General features: G+C 49.7%; 1 protein-coding gene across 6 annotated transcripts in view; it reads left to right on the forward strand.

Annotated features, from left to right (window-relative positions):
* The window catches only part of MSI2 (musashi RNA binding protein 2), a 262,158-nt gene that overhangs the window by 207,172 nt on the left and 31,529 nt on the right, over positions 1-23,457 (forward strand). For 5 of the 6 annotated variants that reach the window (XM_075168323.1, XM_075168322.1, XM_075168325.1 and 2 more), the window contains exons 9-10: positions 3,829-3,943; positions 11,480-11,554. In XM_075168323.1, the coding sequence (XP_075024424.1) occupies positions 3,829-3,943; positions 11,480-11,554 (190 nt within the window). Of the gene's footprint in view, positions 1-3,828; positions 3,944-11,479; positions 11,555-15,176; positions 16,720-23,457 lie in introns of those variants that run through there. The other variant, XM_075168329.1, reaches the window with a different exon arrangement.

Consider the following 23,457-nt stretch of genomic DNA (forward strand, 5'->3'; position numbering starts at 1 on the left):
AAACTAGACTAAACAAAAATAGTGAATTTTAGTTTCCCTGCCTTTTTTTTTTTTTTTTAGCCTTAGAGTTAAAACTTTCTTTGTTAGGCTGCTGAAAGTGAAGCACATCCCTCATACAGAGGAGGTGGAAAAAATCTGGAAATTATTAAGATGTACAGAAATGCTGAACTGAAAGTTTGTGCAAGATCCAGATTTATGTACAAAGTACCACATCGGGCAGGCTCTTGGGGGGGATTCGGTACAGAGCTGAGCACTGACTCGTAAATCCAGATCCATTCCCTCTTGGAGAAGCCCCGTCACACATCCCGCTTTGCCAGCACGCGTGTGACATCCCCTGCTGCCTCCCGGGTTTTGCCCTCACGGTAACCGTGGCTGCGGGATGGTTATGGCCATCTCCATCCCCTTCCCCGTGGAGGGGCGGGCTGGCTTTTTGCAGAAAAGCAGCCTGGCCCCTTTTTTTCCCCTTTTGCTGCCTCTGTTGATGCAGAGGCACCGTCCAAGCCCACCACTGGTCCACTAACGTGGTGCTTCACCTCCTGTTGCTGCATTTTCCCACTTGCCGATGGGATGGTGAGTGGGCAGCTTCTGCAGAGCACCTCAAGACCTGACGTTGCTGAATGGGGAGTGTAAAAATCCACCCGAAGCGTGCTGCCGGGCCGGGGTCACGCAGCCCCTTCCCGAGGGCTGGCAGAGCGGGGCCGGGGCTCCTGGTCCCGTATCGTGCATGTCATCCCTCCCGGGGGGAAAGAGTCTCCGGATAACGGAGAATATTTTTGCCTTTGATATGGGGTATATTTGTTTACAAAGGCTTAGGAATTATTTTTCTTTCCTACTGGTGACTTCTTCTTCCCCTTTAAATCCCAGTTAAAACTTCATTGCAGCTCGCTGCCATTCCCTTTATATCCTCGTGTGCTGTGAAAATCATAAATTACACTAGTCTTTCAGAGAGCAGCGGTAGGCTGTTTTGTGGTTGCAAAAGCTAATTACTGGGTTATTGTTTCTAACAGTGCTAATCCAAACTTCATTTTCCTGTTAATTGTCCGTCGAGCCAGGCTAGATTGTTTTTATCATCCTGACTGTTCGCAGCGCAAGCGGCCGCGAGGTGTAACCAATGCCGCCGTGACATTTGGAGTGGTGGCGAACCCGAAAAATGCGGTTGCGAAATGAAATGACACACTTCTGGGGCTCACCCCCGGTCATTTGGCTGGCGAAATTAGATTGGCATTCTCCTGTTAAATGCCCCTCTGATTAAAAATAAGCAAAGGACAGTTTGAGAGGATATTGCTGAGCTGCTGTGCCGGCGTGCGGGGCGTCGGGGAGGGAGGCCGGTGCTGGTGCTCGGCGCTTGGGGCTCGCTGTGTCCCTGGGCTCGCGGGGGCGGTTGATGGAGGGGGGGTAGCGGCAGGCTTTGGGCTGTGGTGCTGTCTGGGGGCACCGAGGTTTCGGGGGGGCTCACAGCCCAGTTAGGCTGAAACCCACCACCAAGGCTCAGGCTTAAGCCTCCCTGGGAAGCTCTGAAGGCTTCGTCCCCGCAGGGCAGCAACAGGGCTGGGCGCAGCGCGCAGATCCTGCGCTGTCCTCACCCCCGGCCCCGCTCCGAGAGCAGCACCTCAGCGTGCGAGCGGCTGCTCGACAAATTCATTGATGGGAAGTTTTCTGTTTCCTTTTCCTTCTCTTTTGTCTTAATATCAGGGCCCGGGAACCCTGCGGGGCACCATGGGGCTCTCCGTTGCCCTCTCAGTAGTGTGTCTGCACCGTCACGGGCCTGTGGGAGTCAGCGTGGGTGTGCGGGGATGTGCGTGGGTGTGCGGGGATGCGCGTGGGTGTGCGGGGGACAGGGGTGGGGAGGTTGCTCCTCACCGCGGCTCTCACTGGGGTGCTTCTCTCCCGGACAACTCGCTGCCCCGACAGCGCTGAAGAGGAGACGGAGGGAATCGCTGTGCCCGAGTTTCGGGATGTCCAGAGAGTGGGTCTCTTCAACACCTCTCTTGCTCTTGCTCCTGCTCGCCTGTTTTCCCTGTTTCCCTTGCGCAGCGGTGTCCGGGCTGTGCACACACGCCGCCTGCTCCAGCCATCCCCGGTCCCCCTCTGCCCTTCTCCCGCTGCCTCCTGCAAGGACTCAAACAATTCTTGGCAGAGAAGTAGCAAAAGAGGAACTCCAGAAGAATTTTGCTCCAAACTTCATTGGGTTGGGGCAGCCGGTTTACAAGAAGTGCGTGTTTTGGCAGTGTTGGCAGTGTCTGAGCATTGTCGCTTCGGGAAGTGTTGCAAGCAAGCAAAGTAAATACAAGTCTGTGGAGGTTTGCAGCAGAAAGGGGAGGAGTAGGTGGTTTTGTTTAAAATACTCCCATTACAGTCAGTTAACCTTTATGTTACCTAAATGAAAACTGTATAAACCTGAAATTTTCGCTGATCGGGTTGCCTAGGAACAGGAGGTTGGTTTTCATAAGACAATGAATACACAGTTACTGATCGGGCTATTAGGCACCGAGACGTTGAGCCGTGTTGTCCTACATCCCCGGGTTTGCCTGGGGTAGGTGCCTGCTTGCGCGCGGGGCGCACGCCCACCGTTGCCTGCGTGTGCGAGGGATGGAGGTGATGCAGGAGACACGACCCTCCTAGTCCTCCACAACAAGCAGCCCGGTTCGCGAGCCCCTGCCCGCAGGCTGGCGGTGCCGCGGCCAGGACGGGAGGGCTGAGGGCAGCAGGGCTGCACGTGGCCGTGCCACCATCTGCCGGGAGCACGACCCCGCTTGCGGCACCCCTGCTCCCGCTCTGGTCTGGCCAGGCAAGGGCCGGGGGGAGCATAAATGTGCAAAGAGGACGAGGAACTGGTTGAAGAACAAAGTTAGAGGCGTAAAGCTCAAACCTCTGGGTTCAGCCCCAGACCCTTACCCTTAGACCAGCGACTTCCGTCATGCAAACCACACAGGTGGGGCAGACGGCAGCCTGGGGCTTCCCTGCACCCCCTGCAGGGCTGCGCTGCCTGTCTGCACGTTTTCCTGTTGCTCGGAGCATGGACTAAGGTGTAGAGCCGTAGAAATGGGTTGGGATAACTGGTTGGCTCCAAACCAGCTTACCAGCGCGGCCGTAGCACCAGCGCCGAGGGGAGCGCGGGGGCAGGCTGCTGGGGCGGCGAGTTGGCGGTGCTGGAGAACATGGAAAAGTGCTTTATTTCTCCCTTTTCCCGTCCAAAAAGAGGCTGGGAACCAGCACCCAGCGGTGTGGCTGGGGGTCCTGGGTCCTGCGTGTCCTGCTGCCAGCTGGGCTGGGTCGCTGCCTCTCGTTGGCGGAGACTCGCAATGTGGTTCAAGTGGCATTAAGCAACTTCAGAAGGCAGCAGGAGTAACTGGAAGTGAAAGAATGCAGATCATTTATTAATAGGGTTTACAGAAATTTTCTGCTGGGTAGAAATATTGATTCTTTATTCCTATTTTAAAAGGAGCTTTTTGTAATGATCACCGAGAGTCATTTTCTGTTATCGATTGCAATAGAGCTGTGCTGGAGACCTCCCTCCATTCATTCCACGTCCGCGAGTATCATTGAGAGTGAATGCAGCACAGGTTTTCCTTTCAGGAACATGGCAACTTCTTAAATCAGCATTTCTGTCATCTTTACAGTGGGGTTTTGCTATGTGTGTTTAAAGAGACATACACGTTTGCTCTTTTAAATCCATTTACGCTATTCTTAAAGTTCACCTTTGAGGGGGAGGCGGTGTGGGGAGGCAAATGCTAAAAATAAAACTCCCCCCTTAAGTAGATCAGTTCTGCATTTGACATTTACATGGAATTCATTTGCATCTCATTTGTACATGTTTCTGCTCAATAGGTAGAATGTAAGAAAGCACAACCTAAAGAAGTGATGTTTCCACCAGGGACGAGAGGAAGGGCACGTGGATTACCGTATACCATGGACGCTTTTATGCTAGGGATGGGAATGTTGGGTAAGTGCCGGAGCCACCACACGTCTCCCGGAGCCAGCGGCTCCCGTGTTGTCTCCCTCATTTCTGAACGCTTAAGGCGTAGGGGTGAGCAAATCCCTGCACCCGTGTGGGTGCGAGTCAAACTTCAGCAGGGGCGGCGTGGGGAAAATAATCCTGTCTGTGGTAAATTATTAACTCCCCCCCTTCCTGGAATATAAAAATGTGCATTTGAATGGATGTTTTAAATAGCCTGTTTTACTCTTACTCGCAAAAATAGAATGATGAAAGATGCAGTGTGTTCATTCTGACTAAAAATGATCTCTCCCCTTTTTTAGAGGAATTGAGTCGCACATTATTCCCCTTCTTTTAAAGGTATCTTTGACACTTCAGCATAGATAATTGAAAATCTTGCCGGTTCTTAAATGGCATGCAAGATGGAGAAAGCAGGGAGATGTGTAACAGTATAGGTCACAACAATAATTACAAGTTTCAAGGAGATGGAACGGTATTTTAGTCCAGAGTATTGTGTCCAGAAAATACTAATTAAATGGGATAAATGATATTTAATGGCAAAATTCTATTTGTGCATGAGGTCTATTTAGTTATAATTGGTTCTCATTTGTTTCTGCCTAGATAGTTCTTCTTTCTATATAATGTGACAACCTCTTGATACTCTGTCCTCAGATTTACTAAGCCAAAATGCTGCTAATCCATCGCCAACATATTTTTGTAAAACCCCATATATTTTCAACTTTCTACTCCCGTTGTATCACTGGACTTTCCCTCAGTTGTCACCTGATGTATGAACGAGAGGGCAGCTGGAGGTGTTCCCAGGCAGAAACGAGCCTTTCCCAGCCTAGTGTCCCTGGTACGTGGCCCCTCCGGGATGCTTTGAATTTTCTGTCCTGGCTTTAGATGCTCCCAGAAGCTGAGCACAAAAACCAGCCTTGAAAGCTGGTGCTCGGTTGTCCTGAGCTCTGCCGAGCAGGTCCACGGGCTGTCTGAGGTGCTGGAGGACCCCAAGGCTCCTGGAGTGGGCGTCAGGTCAGAGGACTGGGTTCCTTTGAGTATCAGGTTGTTATGCTGAGATGTCTGACTTCAGGCACCGCTTCATTTGATAGGGGAAACTTTCCTGCCATGTTTGCTTTATCTCTGAATTAATAGTACTTCTGTTCGTGTGGCTGGAGCGATCCATTTCTGGGATGTGTAATACGGTTATTTCAGCTGATCATCTATTTTTCTGTCCCCACATTCCACCGCCACCCTGCCTCATAGTGTTTGGAAATTACATTTTATGGTTAAAATATTTATCTTCTTCTAGTCAGTCTGTGATTTCGTTACCTGTGTGTTCCCAGTGTGCTTGAGCATATGTACTTTATTTCTGTTGTTTCTCTTTCTTTTCTGCTTGCGGTGCCTGAGGTTTGGGGTGGTGGAGGTGGTGCGTAAAAGACCCAGGGCAGCATCCCTCTTCTGCTCACCACGGGCAGAGTTGCCTCAACCCTTCTCCTCGCAGCCGGGCCAGGAGTGAATGGAGCCGGGGTCCACCCCAGTGACCTGAAGAGAAAATTCAGCCCTTGGGTGCGGTGTGAGTCATTCCCACCGGGGCCGCCTCTCTGGGAAAAGATCCTTTCAAGCCGTAAGAAGTACGGGAAGACGCCCTCAGCGAGCGGCTCTGCGTCTGCACAGAGCAAGCGATGCGGGTGCCTGTTGGCAAACCCCCGTCCTGCTGCGGTGGGGTGGGTCGGGTCACCCCAACCGGCTCCGCTCCGGCCGGTCTCGCAACGTGCTCTTGCTAGATTTCAAAGCTGCGTGACTTGCTCAGAATTAATGATTGATTCGTGTTGAAGGCCAGGTGCTTCATTATCTGCTCTGGCTGGTTTTTCATCTTCCAAGTTCCTGCTTGCTACAGTGGCACTGTGTTAAATAATTAAGTGCTAAACAAGGAAACTGCAACGCACGAGAGCAAGGCTGTCTGGATGGCCATTATAAATCCGCGTTTTCAAAGGCTGCCTGTAAGGGTTGGCTTCAAGGGGGCTGATGGGCAGCGGCTCAGCGGGGAGCCCGAATCTCTCCTTCCCAAGCCCCAGCAGCTGCTTGGCGGTGGGGCCCGGCCCCGCAGGGAGAGGGGCATAATTAACCCGTCAAACGACGAGGCGCACAAAGTAACGTACCGCCGGAGGCAGCAGCTGCAGTAGCCGAGCGTTTTGCTGAGGTCCCAGGAGGCCGGTGTCAGCCCTACCCCGTTCCTCCTTTTAGATGCCTAGCTGGACTGAAACAGAGCGATGGGGGCTGCTCTTGAAGGATTTTTATACCTGTTTCCAGAAGCCCTTGTTCAAGGTCACCTTCTCCAGATGCCGTTCATGGGCAGAGGAGGGAATCGGAGGAACAAACACACGAGACAACCCAAAGGAAAGAGCGGAGAGCGACTCCCTCCAAAGCTATTAAGGAAGTTGGTCTTTTTCATTAATCACAGCCTCCCCAAGGAGCCTGCAGCAGCCGGGGTCTAAAGGTGCGTAGGCAGCCGCTTCTGTGATGATTTGGTTGATTGGAACAAAATTAAAGTGTTCTTCTGAAAGGATTTTTTGACTCCGAGAGCGCAGGCAGGCTGAGCCTTTTGCCAGGACTGCGTCTGGGCTGTCTCGGGCTTGGTCTGCTGGTGGGACGCGCGCAGTCTCGGGGGAGATCAGGAACATTAATTAGCTACTCTGCATAAGGAGTGGGCTGGAGTGGTTTCAGTTCCAGTGATCTCTCCCTCCCTGGCAGCCCACCCAGCAGGAGGAGCTGCTCCCCAGCCCCACGGATGCTCGTGAACAGGCACCGTGTCCCTGGCACACATCTGCAGCTGAGTGGGAGCCGTTCGGTGGCCGAGAAGCTCGCCATGTGCCCAGAAGCCTCACCTCTGTCCCCGGGTCCTGGTGTGCAAACCAGGAGCCCCATCACCGAAGGGCGTGTGGGTGTCACTGCATTGCCCCACGGCTTTTTGTCCTCCATTCAGGTCTGTACCTGAAAACTTGAAAAAAAAGGAGAGAAAAGAAGAAAGCAACCGAGGAGCAACGTTAATAGCAGGTCGTCTCTGTCTGCCCTCCTATCTGAGGCAGCTCTGGGCGTCTGGGACGTCGCAGCTGCTGCTGCGGTGGCCCCGGCGGTGACGCCCGGCTCTGGAGGTGACTGTCGCGCTGCTTGATCTGAGCTGGGGCCCCGCAGCACTCATTTCTTCTGGCGATGGGCATCTGAGACTTGCTGGTGTTTAATATTAAAGTTGGGCTCTTTTTAACTTGCAAACCCCTCCAGAGGCAGGAGCGCCGGCCCATAAAGCTCATACCCCCCGACTGCCAGATTGGCGTCTGATACGAACACCAGATTTCAGAAAGCCTCTAACCGGCTGCTTGTATCACTGCGCGAGGCAGAGCGGGCTCTGCATTACTGCACACGTTCAATCTAGGTAGGCTGAACTCATGCATAAAAGAAGCTTGTGCCCTTCAAAGAAAGTCATTCCTTTTTTCCATCAGACTCTTTAATAGAGTAGCAGCTGCCTCTGAGGCAGGATTCAGGAAGGGGAGCCCTTCGTTAGCACAGGCTTCCCGGGGGGCTGGCACGACTTACAGAACCCCCGGGCTCCGACAGCAGCACCCGCTGTGGCCATCACTGAGGAACGCGGCTGCGGCCAGCGTTAGCTCAGCTCTTTAATTCCCGTGAAGAAGAAGGTAGGTCAACTTTGTTGGACCAAGGGAGAAACTTCTACAGCAGATGTGTTTCTTCTCCATAGCTGCTCCCTAGTATGTCACCACCCCCTGCGTCTGTAGGAGGTGATTTTTTGGTTTGCGTTCCCTGGTGCCACGGGTGCTGACCTCAAGGACACAGCACGTTTCTTTTGAGAAAGACCCGGAGCATTTTTGTTGCAGCGTGGGGCTGTGCTGTGGCAGAAGGACCGTGCCCTTCCCTGCAAAGGACCTGGCATTCCTTGCTCTAAGCAACATTGGGAGACGATAATTTTCTTGCATTTACTGGAACATTTTAATTAATTTTGAAAGCAGAGGTCCCCAGGCCCCAATGTGCCCAGTGTTCCCACATGTTAACCATGAGCTTTGTCCATCTTGGATCACCAAATTTAAAAATGAAAAGACATTTCGATAGCCTAGTTCAGTGGGTATGGACACTTCCCTGCTTGGAGCAGAGAAGCCGTTTCTCCCTCTGGAGGTGCTGGTGGGATGGAGGGGAGTCGGGAGTCCAGCTCGGGTCTCCTGCCTTTCCAGTGACCTTGTGCGTGCGCCGTGGCAAGCTGCTGGGTCTGCAGGGCCACAGTTCCCCTGGCAGAGTGGGAGGTAGGGCAGTTTGCCCAGTTTCCCCTTTTGTAGAATGCCTGCAATGCTCGGGCTTTACCCTGGGCCCACCAGGATGGGCTTTAGCACCAGGAGTGCTGTGATGCCCTCAGATACACTGTAAGTAAAAAGGTCGGTGTTACCTGTTTGCAGTTGTTTTCATCCTGGAAGCAGAGCTTTGCCTTCCCCTGGGAGACCCCCTGCACCGAGCGACTGCTCACACGCTGTGGTGGTAACGGACTCTGTGGCCGCATCGGCTGTTGCCTCCACCAAGAGCATGGCAGCCGGTTGAGCGTGACCGTCAGGTGGGCAGCATGGTGCTTCCAGCAGCCATCGTTCTCCCCTTGGCATGCCAGCCCGGCCCGGAGAGCATCCAGCGCAGGGCAGGACCTGGTCCGCTGCGAGGTGGGGCTCTGCAAGGCTCCAGCACGCGAGCTGGAAGTTCAGCCAGCCTGCCGGGCGGGTGCATCGGACCTGCTGCCGTCGATGTCAGACGGGGGCTGGGTGGAAGTGGCGGTGTGAAAGCAGCTTTGGTTGTTGGTTTGAGTTGTGCTTCCACGGACAGGAGGGTCTCGCTTCGGAGGAGGTAACCCAGGCAAAACTTGGTTTAGCAACAAGGGATAATTGGGGAGATTGATCATTCCCCAGGACTACTGAAGCAAATAAACTGTTGGTGCCCAACGCAGGATGAGAATGGCATCTAATGGAAATGGTGGGTAGGTCAGCATGGCCATAATGTGGCTTGATGAAGCATCCACATGGGCACGGTGTTAATGCGCTATTGATATTCAGCCAGGCAATTTCCCCTGCGCAGATCGGGCTTTGAGTCGTTAGAGCAGAGCTGGGCACTGCAGCAGTAAATGAAGAGGAAAATTGAAGTAATGTTGTATTATAAATTTATGATTTCATCTGCCTGACCTAGAGAGTGTTGAGCGCTGGCGATGCAGGCGAGAGCCCCCCAGGCAGCTCCGCCGGTGCCGCTGCCGTCAGGCGCAGCCGGGTTTGGCTGGGGAGAGCCGGGCTGCTGCTGCACGCTGCCCCGGGTTTGGAGGCAAATCCACTGCGGCAGGAGCATCCCCGGCCCCGCAGAGCATCCCAGGGCAGGGCAGCGGAATAGATGGCATCCTGCACCGCGATGCTGGCTCCAAAAACACCACAGGCAGCTGCCACCCACCGCTGTGCCGGTCCGGCCGGGGCCGCGGGGTCCGCACCTGCAGCCCCACTCCCCAGGGCAGACCTCAGGCGCTGCCCGGCTGCTTCGGAGTCATTCGAATTGGAATAAAACTTAATTTTTTCCACTTGGCAAGGAGAGGGGCTGCGGTCAGACGCTGCAGAGCGATTTTTTATGGTAGAGCCCGCAGTGGTGTTAATGGCACTACTTACTTAGCAAACAATCCATTTATCAATAGTGTTGTTTTTAAAAAAAAAGGAAAAAAGGTTTGTAAAGCTTAACTCTGAAAGATCTGATTTAATGACAGAGGTGATTAATTTCTAAGGGAATCCAGCTGTTGAGCTGTGAAATAAATACGCAAGGGCTAAGCAGTGTGTACATATCGCTGAAAGCCGCAGCGTGCTGTCCTGGGATCACAGGGCTGCTTTCCCCTGGCACTGCTTAATCCCATAATCAAAATTCATCCAAGCATTTTTATCTTCCAGTTTTAGATTATGATTAATAGAACGTTATATGTGCATATAAATCTAATCAGAAATGGAGGGACTTGCTGCAGCAGAAAAATAGCTGTACGATGTATGAGTATATTAAAGAATAAATAAAAGCAGAGATAGGAGACCGCCAGAAGAACCATTCAGCTGCTAAACCTGTTCTCGGGGTCCAGCCCAGCTCCTGCTGTCGTCACTGCCGAGATTTCCACTGACTTCAGACAGAGCGAGAGCAAACTTTTCGTGATGGTTTCTTGGTTTGGAGAGGTCTTTCCTGGAGACTGGCGGAGTCTGGGTGGGCTGGCTGGCAGTAACAGTCAGCAGGAACGTTACGCAGCATTTATTGCACTGGAATTGCAAAGGGTGGTTCCTGTTTTTAAGAAAACCGAGCAAGGAAATGCTGAGGATCAGAAGTGAGGTTACAATTTTAGGAAATCTGTACGGGACAGCTTGTGCCATCGGCCGCAGCGGTTGTCGCAAACAGCGGCGGTGGGACCAGAGAGGGCAGCTGTTCTGCATAAGGGCTGGGAAGTTAAAGCGCGGGGGCCCCAGTGCGTGACCCCTCGGCTGCTGCCAGCCCAGGCGCGGTTAGGGACTGGTGGGACCTCCAGCACACACGCAAACCTTCCTGCTGCCTGGAGAGCGAAAACCCTCTCCCCTGGCCTGGGCAGCCAGCCTCCCCGTTAGCCGCCTGTGACGCTGGCAAGGCACGCCCGGTGTAACGCGGTGACACCCTTGGCCGAGCGCCCGCGGGGCTGACAGCGGGCGGTGGTGCCTCGGTCCATCTAACACCCGCGGGTGGGCCTCCGCACCCACCGCCCCCCGGGCTCTGCTCTCTTGCTGCCTTTCGCTCCCAGCCACTGTGTTAGAGCGGGCACAGTTGCCACTTAACGGGTTTACTTCAGCATCTTTATTAACAAAATGATCTCGAGTGGTATTTTTGTCATAATAAAACTTCAAAAGCCGCCCGAGGTTGGATGCGTTTCTGCGCCTATCTCAGAAATTGCTTTAGGAAGCGGTTCTCGTACCTGGGTTTTACTTTCCTGAGAAATTAAAAGCTCTTTGACTCTCTGGCTCATTGCTGTTGCTGCCTCTAACTCTTTGATGTGTTAACTGTTGTCCTTCACAGTCCCGGGATAAAGAATTACTGCTACCTTAATCTCCAACTGTCAATAGCTCTGAAGCAAAGTACATTCATTGTAAGCTCTCCAAATGTCAGAGCAAACCTGTGCTATGTGTTTAGCCTTAGCATTTGGCATTTACTCTTCCAGCTAACAAGTATGCACAGTCCTTGGACTTCAGATACCAAAGTGCATGTTAATTACCTGAGTGACAGGTCTCATGCCCAAAGCCAGGCAGGCAAGCTCTAGATGTTTCTATCCAAGATAATAATGAAACCTTTCTGCAGTTTTGCATGAGCGGAATAAGTCTTGGTTTTTAATACCTTCTGTAAAATCAAGTCTCGCCCATCCTCCATGTCATTTTGCATTGTATGGAAAAACAAAAAGCCTTTATTAATCTTCAAACTTCTCTTTCTCTCCCTCTCTCTCTTTTTTTTTTTACCGTTTCTGTGATCAAGGTTACCCGAATTTTGTTGCAACGTATGGCCGAGGATATCCTGGATTTGCCCCAAGTTACAGCTATCAGTTCCCAGGTACGTACATTTCATTTGCAGATTTACTTTTTTTCCCCTCTTTCCTTCTTTTTTTTTTTTCCCTTTTTTTTAAATCCATAGCTGCAAGCTAAGACAGGCAAGTCTGCAGGGAGCATCTCACACAACAGCAAATTTTTTTACTATTTTAAAATAGATATTTCTATATACATATTTAAAATACATTTTTACTAACGTGTAAATTGGTACTGGTTATTTGAAAACAAACTACTTAAATTAAAACATAAAGCAACAGAGATAATTTAAGAGCTATTACCCTCCCTTTGATGGGATTTTTCTTTTATATATATTATAGATATATACACAGACAGACAGACACACGCACACACAGACTCGCACGCACGTTCCCACACTGTCCTGCGGTAAGCGTATACTCGTTACAAGTGCAGTCTTGGAGTGAGAAGTCCACCTTCCTGTGTTCGTTATCGGTATCGCCGGTGTCCTTCAAAGGAGTAGTTTCTAGCCGTGTGCTGATGGTTCGGTTTGGTTCCCCCCTTCCCTTGGCGCGGCGGCGGGAGCGGGTCGGGGCGGCTGCGCTGCGCCGCACCGCGGGCGGGCTGCGGGGCACAGCGGGGATCGTGAAAAGCCCTTTCCCGTTCCAGCACGTCCCGCAGGTGGGGCTGAGACCGCGCAGTTTCCTTTCCTTTCACCTTGGGCTTTCCCGGGCAGCTCGAACAAGCAACTGCTGCTGTGTTTATGGCTCACGAATGGTGGAAGCCCACCCGGACACCGCGGCGAGGAAACCCCGGTGTGCTGTGCGTTAAATTCATGAGCGCGCTTGTCGCGGGGGTCACGCACGAGCGGTCCCACCGCCCGGCGCTGCGCTCCTCAGCGGCTTAGAAAGGGAGCGGTGGGAGCACAGCTCTGCTCGGGGTAGTTGAGAAACCCAGCGAGCCCCGGCGGGTGCTGGAGGGGCAGCAGCTCCGCGGGGAGGAGAACCGAACACCCTCACGGGAAGGTCCCTTAGGGTGGGAGGGATGTGGAGGGATGCTCGGCTCTACCTGCGGCACACTGGGGCGAAGATCCAGCCTTGTGTTCGGCACTAGGTCGTTAGGACGGAACCTTGCATTGGAAGCATAGTATTATTAACATCCATACGACGAATAATGTCCTTGGGACGGTAGTTTCTGTGGAGCTGGTTTCTGCAGGACTAATAACACCCAGGGAGACAGTGCTGTTCGGGTTTTTTTTTCAATTGCTAAACCTCACAAATGCTAGAGCTCTACTTCAAACTCATCTGCCTCTTTCCCACCCGTGCGACCGCGCTCCCAAACCGGGCCAGGTCCGAAACAACCAGGGTGTCAGGGCCGACAGCGGAGCTGCCGGGGCGGCGTGCCGGGCAGGGAGGGGCGGCGGCGGGTGGCAGGGCTGCTGGTGGTGACAAGGCAGCTGCCCCTGCGGGTGGCACCGCCGCTGGCGCTGGCTGCTCCGCGGGAGCCGGTGGGCAGAGGTCCAGGCTGGCAGCGATTGCAGCCATTGGAACTTGAGCGTAAGGAGAAGGCTTCAGAAGGCGTTTGCATGTTGTCTCACACTTCCTTCCCGGGCCCTCACGACTCCTCGTACCAGCTGATTCGCATGAAGACAGCTAAATGAGAGACGCCTTTGATAAGTTAAATGATGAAAATCGGCAGAGCTTAGATGCCTTTAATTATAAACATGTCTAAAATGAACGTGTCTGCCAGCTGACAGCAGAGGTATGGTTTGACTCTAGCCCTCATTATATATATTTGTATTAAAGGCCTGGTTTTTCAAAACAGGTTTCCAGTTATTTGCTAGTTATTTTCAGTCTCTTGCAGAGATTGAATACGCAGAAGAAAGTCAAAGTGGATTGTCACCAGTAAAAAGCAGGTACATCTGACTGCGGGCACCAGTTGTGCCGTCGGGAGCAGGGCAGCGAAGGGGAGCTGCTCAGAGTCCTGTCGCCTCTGCCCTAAAGCTCGGCCCGTGTTGTTTGCTCTGCTCCCGCTCATATGATTTATTCCTTAACAGCAATCAGAACCATTAAGAGAGTTGTTAGGCAGTTCTTCTCAGATGACGTGGGACTCCGGTCTCCAGAACCACGACCCGTCAGAGCGGCGCAGGGCGCGGGACCCCCCCTTGCCGGGAGGCACGGTGCGAGGGGTTTGGTGCCCATCAGCAGGACGGGGTGTCCCCCTCGCTGGAGCCGGGCGTTTGGAGGGAGGAGTGTTGGGGGCAGAGAGCCCTGTACCACGGGAGCAAAGCTCAGGGTGCCAGGGAGTGTTTCGGGAGCAGGTCAGGATTTGGGGACGGGGATGTGCCAGCACCGCTCGCTCCTGCCACGGGAACAGCAGTGGCAGTAAGTGCTGCTCCCACGGTTGTGTCCTGCCACGTCCCAGGTGCCTGCGTGGCTCTCCCCGCTCGCCTTTCGCCCCTCTCTGCTGCTGGGAGCCGCATCCTGCGGCACAGGGCTCCTGCAGCCCTTGCTCCCCCTCCTCCAGGCACCGGTGGGAAGGAATCGAGTAGGCAGCCTGACGACCAGCCGTGGGGAAAGGCGTGTAGTGCCACGGGATGAATAGCATAAGCGTGGTTCCACCACATAGCGCTCCTCAAAAGAGCCCGAACCCCCCAACCCTTCCCTTCGCGTGTTTTGACACTTGCAGAAGTACCCGTGGGGCCCGTGGTACGGCTGTGGCTTGGAGCGTGAGATAGGAGCATGTGCAAACCCGATGGAGAGAAATCTGAAATCTGCTTTTTTAATAAGTCGTCATGCCCAAACGCTCAGTGTCGTGATTTGAAAAGAAAAATATTTAGCCGTTCCTGCAGGAGCATCCCAGGCAGCGTGCCGGAGAGCTTCGGCTGCCTCCCGCCTCCGTGGTACCTAAACAGCAGTGGTGTTGCAACCGCACCGATGTGTGGGTATAGGTGTACATATAATACATATAAATATACAGCTGTATTCCGATGATTCATTATAGAGGAGACCTGGCAGTGCTTTTTACTACAGTACAGTTGTGTCGTGAAACCTGTTCTCTGCACTGGCGCCTGTAAATCAGCCTGCAGGGCGGGCTGCCGCGGGGGTCGTCCCCGGCGGTGTCATTGCAGAGCTGTGCTGTCAGCGGTCACCGTCCCACAGAGCTCTGCGCTGCGGTGCCTCGTCACCTGCCAGTGGGCGTTATTCCTGTTGCTCCTCAGGTTACGCTACCTATTTACTTCTTTAATTAAAAAAAAAAATTGAACGCCCATCTGAATTAACTGCCCTGTTGGTATTTACTGTTGTCCAAGTAAAACGAGGCTACAGATGTCACGATCCACCGGTTTGCATTCCCATTGCTGTACTGGGGAGCACCGGCTGCCGGAGCGGCTGGCAGGGTCCCGGGACGGTCCCCCTCCCGCGTCCTCCGCTGTTCCTATCGGCACGGGGACGGCCCCTTGCTCCACGGGCGAGACACACGCAATCACTTTGGCGACTGTTCTATCTTCTCCCATCATGTTATTTTTTTCCTCTAGGCCTTTATAACTCAGTACATAGCCTTTTTTTTTTTTTAATTGCAATCACTCCCTTTCTGTGTCTTTTTTTTTTTAATTTCTGGGACTTATCTTTTCAGTTTAATCTATTAATTTCTGTTCTTATTTCACTTTGCAGACTATTTGCCGATTTCACAAGACATAATTTTTATCAACTAGTTCTTAAAGATGCATAACAAATTAATCGGGGTTTACTACAGTGCTAATGAGAGAGAGAGACAGAAAAAGCCTGGGTGGTCCATGTTTAATATCAATGTCCACTGAAAAATTGCTGCTCTTACTGGCTGGTTTGATTGACTGGACTTTTTATTTTATTTTTATTTTTTTAAAGGCTCCATATCCTCACTGCTTTGAGTTTGCTTTTTACTTTTTTATTTTTTTAATTTTTTTTTCCTCTGCTTTGTTATGAGTTTTTAATGCCCACTTGGAATGTAACTCACAAGGATTGGGGTTAGGGGCGTTGTGAAGGCATGACTTCTCACAAACTTTTTAGAAATAATTTTATCAAGGAAGCAAAAACGATGATTGGGTCTCACAAGCAGCCCCGAAGAGAGATGTTGGCGCTTTTTAACATAGAGACGTTCAGCAGTAGCACAAATCATAATTAGGGTGGAGCGAGACTAGCGTCTCCTGTCACCAGGATCATTAGCAACGCGGGGTTTAATTATTCAAAACGAGTGCCCTGCGTCCGCGCTGGCGGCTGCGGGCGTCGCAGGCCCACGCGTGTTTCCTCCTGTTTCATTCGCTTTGGGTTGGTGGCTCTTTCTGGAGCTGCTGTAATCATGCAAGGGCCGTGGTGAGACGCCACCAAAAAAAGGGCTTAGACCGTTACCGCACCTCCCGCCGCAATCCCTGCCCCTAACCGCCCCTCGTCTTGCAGCCGGCGATGCTCTCCCATACTCCGTGCAGTTGCTTCTACTTCCAGACTTTGCTTGCAAATCGTGGCAAATTACTTAAATCTTGGCAAGAGGGACGAGCTTTCCCCTGCTAGCTTAAGCTGTATCGCGCCTCTTAATCTCCACCCAGATCGCCGAAGAGCTGCAAACCTATGTGATAATGCCTCCATCCATTGGCTTTATTTTTAAGATCAGATTCTGGACTTCTGGGTAGAAAACACACATTGTATTTAAATTCCGTTTTTCTTTAAGTGTTTCTACCCGTTTTATAAGTTTGTGAGAAGTAAATTGCATGCTTACAGTAGAACTGTAATGCATTTTAATGTTTGTTAATCCACTTGTTTAAAATGTCAGTGTCAAAGGCTCTACGATACACGCCTGTGCTGTTCATTTCATTAAAGATGCTTGATGTAATAATTGGTTAGTTTTCTTTTTACTTTTCTGCAGGCAATCGCTTTTTTTAATCTGTATGGCTTCTTATTATTTTGTTTGGGTTTTTTTGCTATGAATTGCTTTGCTTTTGTGAACTTGTCTTAGTGTGCATGATTTGCAAACATTTCGGCTATTGTGAATTTTCTCATTTTTTGTAAATAGTCCATCTGTGCTTTTCTTTTTTTCTTTTTTATGACTTTTTTCCTGTAAGTAACTGAGGTAGAAAATAATAATAAATTGTTTACAACGGATATGCTGTGTTGCTGCTCTCTTAGCTTGCAGTTTTAATATTTTGGTTTGGACGCACCAAATAACCAGTACCAATGACAATTTAATAAAAGAATAAAACAACCATCACCCCAAGTGTGTGACCCAGTGTTTGAAGAATCTGCAGATGAACGGTTACATATGAGGTTGTTTACAGCAAAACTTAAAACCGAAAAAGACGACAATGCACTTGTAATTGGGGGGAGAGGAGTGACTCCGTGTTAAAATTGCAGTATTCCCAGCAGTCTGATCTTCCACCCCTGTGCTCAGTGCAGTCCGGCGACCGAGGTGGGTTTAAGCATCGAACCCCTAAGCGTATTAGAAACCTTGTGGCAAACTCTCCAGCACTAACGTGCAGGAATCTGTTTCTGCTGTTTGGAAATTGAAAGGAAAACCAGGTAACTCGTGTCGCTGTGAGCAGGGCCCTGGCTGCCGGTGTTCTGGTGCAGACCCCGCGGTGGGACGGGTGCCGCTGGCCGTGCCTGCAGGGCGGGACGTTGCCATCACTGCGTTTCTCTCAGCTGTACTTTCTTCCATCATTACCTGGGTGTTTGGGGATTGTCAAAGTTACTTAGAAGCCTTCTGCTCAGGAATTTACATTTTTTGTTTTAATTAAGGGTTTGTTTGCTTGTATGTTTGTTGAAGCTTATTAAAACCTTTGTGTATGGGGAGAGGTGGGAAAAACAAGTATTTTCACAACCTTCTCAGAGCTCAGGGAAATACACTTGCCTGTTAATAATGGTACTCCATAGCCCGCGAAGCCCAGCCTTGGGTCACACTCCTGCAGTGCCTGGTGCTGTGAAAATGCAACACAAGATCAGTTCAAAGTCTAAACTGATGGTTTTCATTATTATGAGAGCATTTAAAACCAACTTTCTGTTAATCTATAGAGCTTAATTTAGTTTCTTTCCTGATACCAGTCACAAACTGTTCACTCGGCCATCAGTGCTGGGTAGGAAGCTATCGTGTAAAAGTTATTTGTGATGTTTGCCTGGTAGGTCTAATAGCTATTTTCTGGTCAGGAGGAGGAGCCGGTACTAAAGACAAGGGTAATTATTATAATAATGACATGCTTAAAGCTGCTTTTTCATAGTGTCTGAGAGAAGGAGGTGAGGTAAGGAAGTTCCTGTATCTGTTATTTGGGACACCCGGCAATATTAAGAAGCTGCAAGTCACGTTGCTCCTGCAGATCTCGCTCTTGGTTAATAACCTCGTCAGGGGCGTGCAGTGGGAATGGGAGGAAAAGAGTGTGTTTGTAGCTTCAACATGCTGCAAAGCTGACCGTTTCATCTGTAGCAGGGTGTGGTGGCACAAAGCAAAGGCCGTCCTCAGGAGGTGCGGCTTGACCACGCTGGGTGCGGTCTGGCAAGGTTTGGGAGTTGGTACGTTCAGCTCACCAGAAGGAGCATAAAGCAAATCCCCACAAAGGACTTAGCTGTAATTCTGCCATGACATCGGCCAAGGTCTGGCTCCCAACGTGACGTGCATGGTGCTTCAACGACCCCGAGCCACATTCCCGACTACACGAGCACCCAACCGTCTACTCTGGTGATGTAAAGCGATTTTAAAGTGGAGGTGCTGCCTACGCATGGCTTCTTTACCAGTAGGGAGTAATGAAGTTAGTATTAATAAGAGTCAACTCTGTAAAACACTCTTTTAAAGCACTGTTACACAAGTCTAAGACTTGTATAACATTTAGTAATGGGAGCAAAGTTTGTCTGGTCATGATACTTTAATGATCAAACTTAACATTAAGAAAGAAGGAGAAATTGCTGGCAGCTGCAAAATAGGAGGAGGAAATACAAAATACATTTTAAATTGTCTGTTCAGTTAGTTAAGCCTTGTAACAGTAAGAGATGCGGAAGGAAGCTGGAAATGTTTCTCATTCCTTTGTCTAACCCTTTCTTACCTGCTTAAAATCTGCTCTAATCATCTCTGCGCTGCATGCTTTTTTTCACCTAAACCACATCACTGCATCTGCGTGGCATAAAATGGTTTACAAAGTGCATTTGAAATCTGCTAGAACCACCTTAATTACCACTCTTCAGACCTCTCTGTTTCAGCCTCCGTCAGTGAAAACAAAGACTATAGACTGGACCTGTTTTAAAATTAAGATTTTGGGTTTCTTTTGCTGGCAGAGGGCAGGCTGAAGAGGGACCATTCACGTGGCAGGTGCATCTCTGGAGTGAGGAGCAGCTGGAACTGCAGACAGCAAACTGAGAAATTAATATAGCAAAGCCCATAAATTTCCAGCCAGAAGGTACTCCTTCAAGTTCTGCTTAGATGACAGTAGCTTTTGTTTCGACGCAGGAAAAATGGTATCTGGAGCTGTTCCCTGAGCCCGAGCAGAGCTTAAGCAGCTTTGCCTCTTAGGCACATTTTTCTGGGAAGAGTTGCATTTTTTTAACGTTCCAGAGAATTGTGTAAAATTCCTTTTTCACCTCCCATTTCCCCCACCCCTTAAAGTAATCTCCTGGATATTAAATTTAAGGTGAGGTTTTCAAGAGATAAGCTGTTGATCTGAGTCGGTGGTCCAGCTTCCACCAATTTCAACGGCAGCAGAGGGAGGTCAATAAAAATGCTGCCTGTCCCCCTTTTCCTGCCGCGTCACCTCTGTGCAAGCAAGGTTGCTCTTAAGGTTTCCCCAAAGAGCGTGTCTGGCTAAGGACCAGAACTGCCCAGGGCCTTCATTAGGTTTTGCTGTACTGATGCCTTGAGTAACTGCTTGAGGAGTAAGAACATCTTGAACATCAAACTTAAATGCTGGTTGTCCTGTTCTCAGCGCTCACTGATCCATGCATGGAGTTTGAGACAGGCTTTAAAACTCCAGGGTCGTTGCCCTGAAGATGAGGGGTCGTAAAGGGACAGGGAGGAGAGAAAAGAGAAAAAAACCCAAACCTACCAGGTTCTCCAGATCTCTTAGGAGTTCTTTTTGTTTTGGGGTAATACTGCAGCAACAGAGCTCCTGAGCGATCGCTTCTGCTGCGAACAGGCCACAGCTGCAGCAACTGGGAAATGTAATGAGGATAATTATTCACAAGAGTAAAGAGGCATAACGCAAACACACATGTATGGAAGAAAACATGGATAACCCTAAGAAAGAAGAACATGGGCTGGTAACACCAGTTCCGTTGTAAGGAATTCTGCGTGCCCGAGTTAGCCGGAGCACGACGGCTAGCCTGCCTTTATGCCTTACTCCTCTGTCGATACAATTTTTAACTGTAAAGCTGTTAAAAATTGGGAGCTGGGTGTTGCAAAGAACTTGAAGAGATTAGTCTCCTTAAAGCACAAAAACATTCAAACGTGAATGTTTTTCTATCACATTTAGTAGTAGGATTTCCAGCTGATAATTAAGTAGCTTCCCAGTCCTCCTTTGCCCAGAAGCGGTAATATGTCGTTGCTGCGGTGATGCCCTAAAAGTTTCTGGGCTCAGCACCACAATCCTCTTCTCTGACCTTCTTTGTAACGTGGATTATGAAATACCCAGTGGCAGTGTCTCCAGCAAGGCAGTGGGAAGTTCCCCGTCTCTGCCAGCGACGGCTGTTGCTCTCGGTGAGTTGCAGTGTCCTCTGAGAGGGGCAGTCACTCGCCACTTCAAAACACGGAGGTTCTGGAGAATTCCCTACCCTCTGATAACCTTGTCCTCTCATTAATTATATTCTCTTTCACACAGTTGCCTCTTGTCTGCGTTGAATTTTTCCAGCTTCAGCCTCCAGACATGAGTTCTTTTTATGCCTTTGTTCATCGTCAAGGATCTGTCTTTTAATAATACTTACCCAGATAGTTTAGATCATTCATAAAAATTTAAGCAAGCGGTTTAACCAAATAGCTCATTTTCTATACCACCGAAACAACTGAAATGAGGCTTGAAGCAAATCAGTGCCACTTTGCTGAACTTTAAATATATGCCTTAATGCGGTTCCATCTAACCTGCCCTTGTTCATTCAGCAGCAGGTGACTGAAATTCAGAGCTTCTGTGCTGCATGACAGCTTGGGTGCAGTGAATTCACAGGTATTCCTCCCCCTGCAGTGATCATTTCATTTATACTTACCTTGTTTATTAAAAATCAATAGTAAATGTTTGGCTTTGGGCTTTAAAATGAGAAATGCTTTCATCGGAGCAATCAGCTTAGTATTAAACAGAATTACTTGCTCCTAGGAAGCGATTTGGTTGAGATTCTCTTTCATCCACATCAGCTGCATTCACTTGAAGCTCATAATTCTCTGTGTTTCACCAGTTACTAAATTAGGGAGAATCCAAATTACATACTGAGTTTGAGTGTTGGATGGCGGGAGGTATAGTTTTCATAGGACACATTTGAGAAGTATAGCGGATGCCTTGGAGCTGCTATAGGATAGGGACAGTTCTTAAGCTGTCCAACGTTTACTTTTTGGCTTGCATTTTTTTGAATAGTTTTCTTAGAATAAACTATTTGGCTTTGAGAAGTTTCTCGGTTTTCTGTACAGTGAAATAACTGCAAAAGGGTTATTACACTTGAAACGACACAGAATGATAATTTGGAGACAAACAAGGCTTTGTCTCACTGATGCATAAAGTAATTACTGGGCAAAAGTGCATCATTCTCATTTTAAAAACCGTGGCCTGAGAGTGGTAAACAGCTGAAAAATGGGTCGTTCACTGTACATAAAGTGGAAGTGCCAAATTTTAAATTAACTATATTTGGGTTTTATTGTTCCAAAGCAGAAATATTTGTTCATAAGAACATCCATCTGCAAACACGCATCCGGTGTGAAGCGCATTACGGGTGTCTGACGTTGAGAATTCTACAAAATCTTGCCACGCACCGTACATTTTAAGCAGCAGAGGACTGTGCCTTGAATAACGCAGTGGGCTGCTTAATGAGGTTTCCATTATGCATGATGTGCTGTATCTGAAGTTCGCTAATTTTCTGACCTGGTGAAATAGATTTTAATAAGCTTGATGTAGCACAGCATATAAAGACAAAGGGAAACACTTAATGGGGCTGTCACAGTAAAGGACTCTGAGCGGGCTTGGAGATGCTAAAAGTGTTAATAGAATTGATCAAAAGCTTAGGAAAGAAATTCTCCATCTCCGTGGAGGTCTGCCCTGCACCTTGCTTGGTCCCTTCTGTTTGCTGTTGCATGGACGGCGCTCTCCCACTTCTTTAAAGACGAACAGGGTCACTGGTGGAAAACAAGACATTTCAAGCAGGGCTTGTAGCTGCCTGCGCCTTCGCTGCCCACAGACTTTGGGAGAGCTTCGGTAGAGTCTTCAATCAAATCCCAAAGAGTTAATTGCTACTAAACCGTGATAACAAGTTGTGAATGATTCGGTAGAATCCCAATCTTTCATCAATTCTAGGTAAAATTTGCTTTCTCTGGGTATATATTCTTCTCTAAATATTGAGCATTTAGTTGTTAATCTAAAGCTTGAAATGGTAGCAGGTTTTTTTCTTTCTCATTCTTGTTTCCTTATAGAAAGGGAGGGGGAGTCTGAGACAGAGAGGCCTGAAAGATGAAGGTTTTAAACATAAAGGGATTGTTTTGGGATGGAGCTTTCCCTTGTGCGTGCTCACCATTAAAGACTACATTTTTGTCCAGTAAATTGGACCCACGCCTGCCTGCCTTCAAAAAAAAAAAGCTACCAGGCTCTTCTGCTTCATGGTTTTGAGTCTCTGATACTTTTGAAATGAAGCCTAAAGATCCTACAAAGAGGATAACACTGCCTAATGGAAAGAATAATGCAAGCGAGAACCCATTTGAAATGACAGTTGTGAGCCTCGCGAAGCTTTTCTGTGCTGATCAAAGCTGCTGGTAACGTTGTTTGAAAAGAGGATATCAGTTTCCCCCTCTCGTTTTCCCACTCAACCTGCAGATGATTTTATATTCCAGACTTTGCACTTTTTTCCTGGGAGATCAAGTGAACTCCTAAATGACTGGTGTTCATATCAGCGCGCTGGGGAGCACCATCGGCGTAAGAGGCAAAGTGCCTGGGGGGGATGTAGCCTCAGAGCTCGATCCCCGTGTGCGTGGGGCCCTCCGAAACGCCCTGCGCAGAGACGCGGTGACTGCGAGACTGAGCCGCAGTATTCAGCTCTTCTGCCAGCGTGTGCAAATACTCCAAACAATCCGTGAACAGAGAGGGAGGGTTTGCTTGCTAGGCACAGTTTTATGGTGGCTTTTATTTTACTCTCCATGCATGTCCCATGATTTTGGTGATTTTCTGAAGTCCGGTTCTGGAGTCAGATGATGATTTGAGCATCTCAGCTTCTGTTTTTATTCTTGTTTTAAATCCCTGTGCTTCCTGCTAAAGTCTAAACATACGATCTTGTGTGTCCCAAGTGCTTTAGCCATTACAAGCAGAGAAAATTCTTTGCATGGTGTTTTTTGTTGTAAGAACTAATTTCATTATCTTTGTGACTTCTTTTTGGTTTGATTCCTGTTGTCTGGCTATTTGTAGAGGACAGGGTCTTGTGTCCTTTGGGGATGCAAGATGTTTGGGGTCTTCAGGGGCTGGACAGAGCAGAGCAGGTCTGAAGGAGTCAATGATTTCTCGTAGAGAAAGCCAGGGCTGCACGCGAGGGAATCCTGGCAGCACGCGTGGAGGGAGGGGGTGTGAAATGGTTCTTGTGTTCTTCACTCGCTCCTGGCTGCCTTGTAGCCTCAGGCTGGGGTAAAGGAGAAATCGGTGGTTTGAGAAGGGAATGATCCCACCAGAGCAGGAGATGGAGCAGGGCAGAGACCTGTGGAGGGAGCGTGCCCTTCACCGGGAGCCCTCGAGTCCCCCGCAGGACTGGCCCTGCTCAGGCAGGGTAGCTCTCA

The sequence above is a fragment of the Calonectris borealis genome, chromosome 19 (assembly GCF_964195595.1).
Source record: "Calonectris borealis chromosome 19, bCalBor7.hap1.2, whole genome shotgun sequence".
Taxonomy (NCBI): Eukaryota; Metazoa; Chordata; class Aves; order Procellariiformes; family Procellariidae; genus Calonectris; species Calonectris borealis.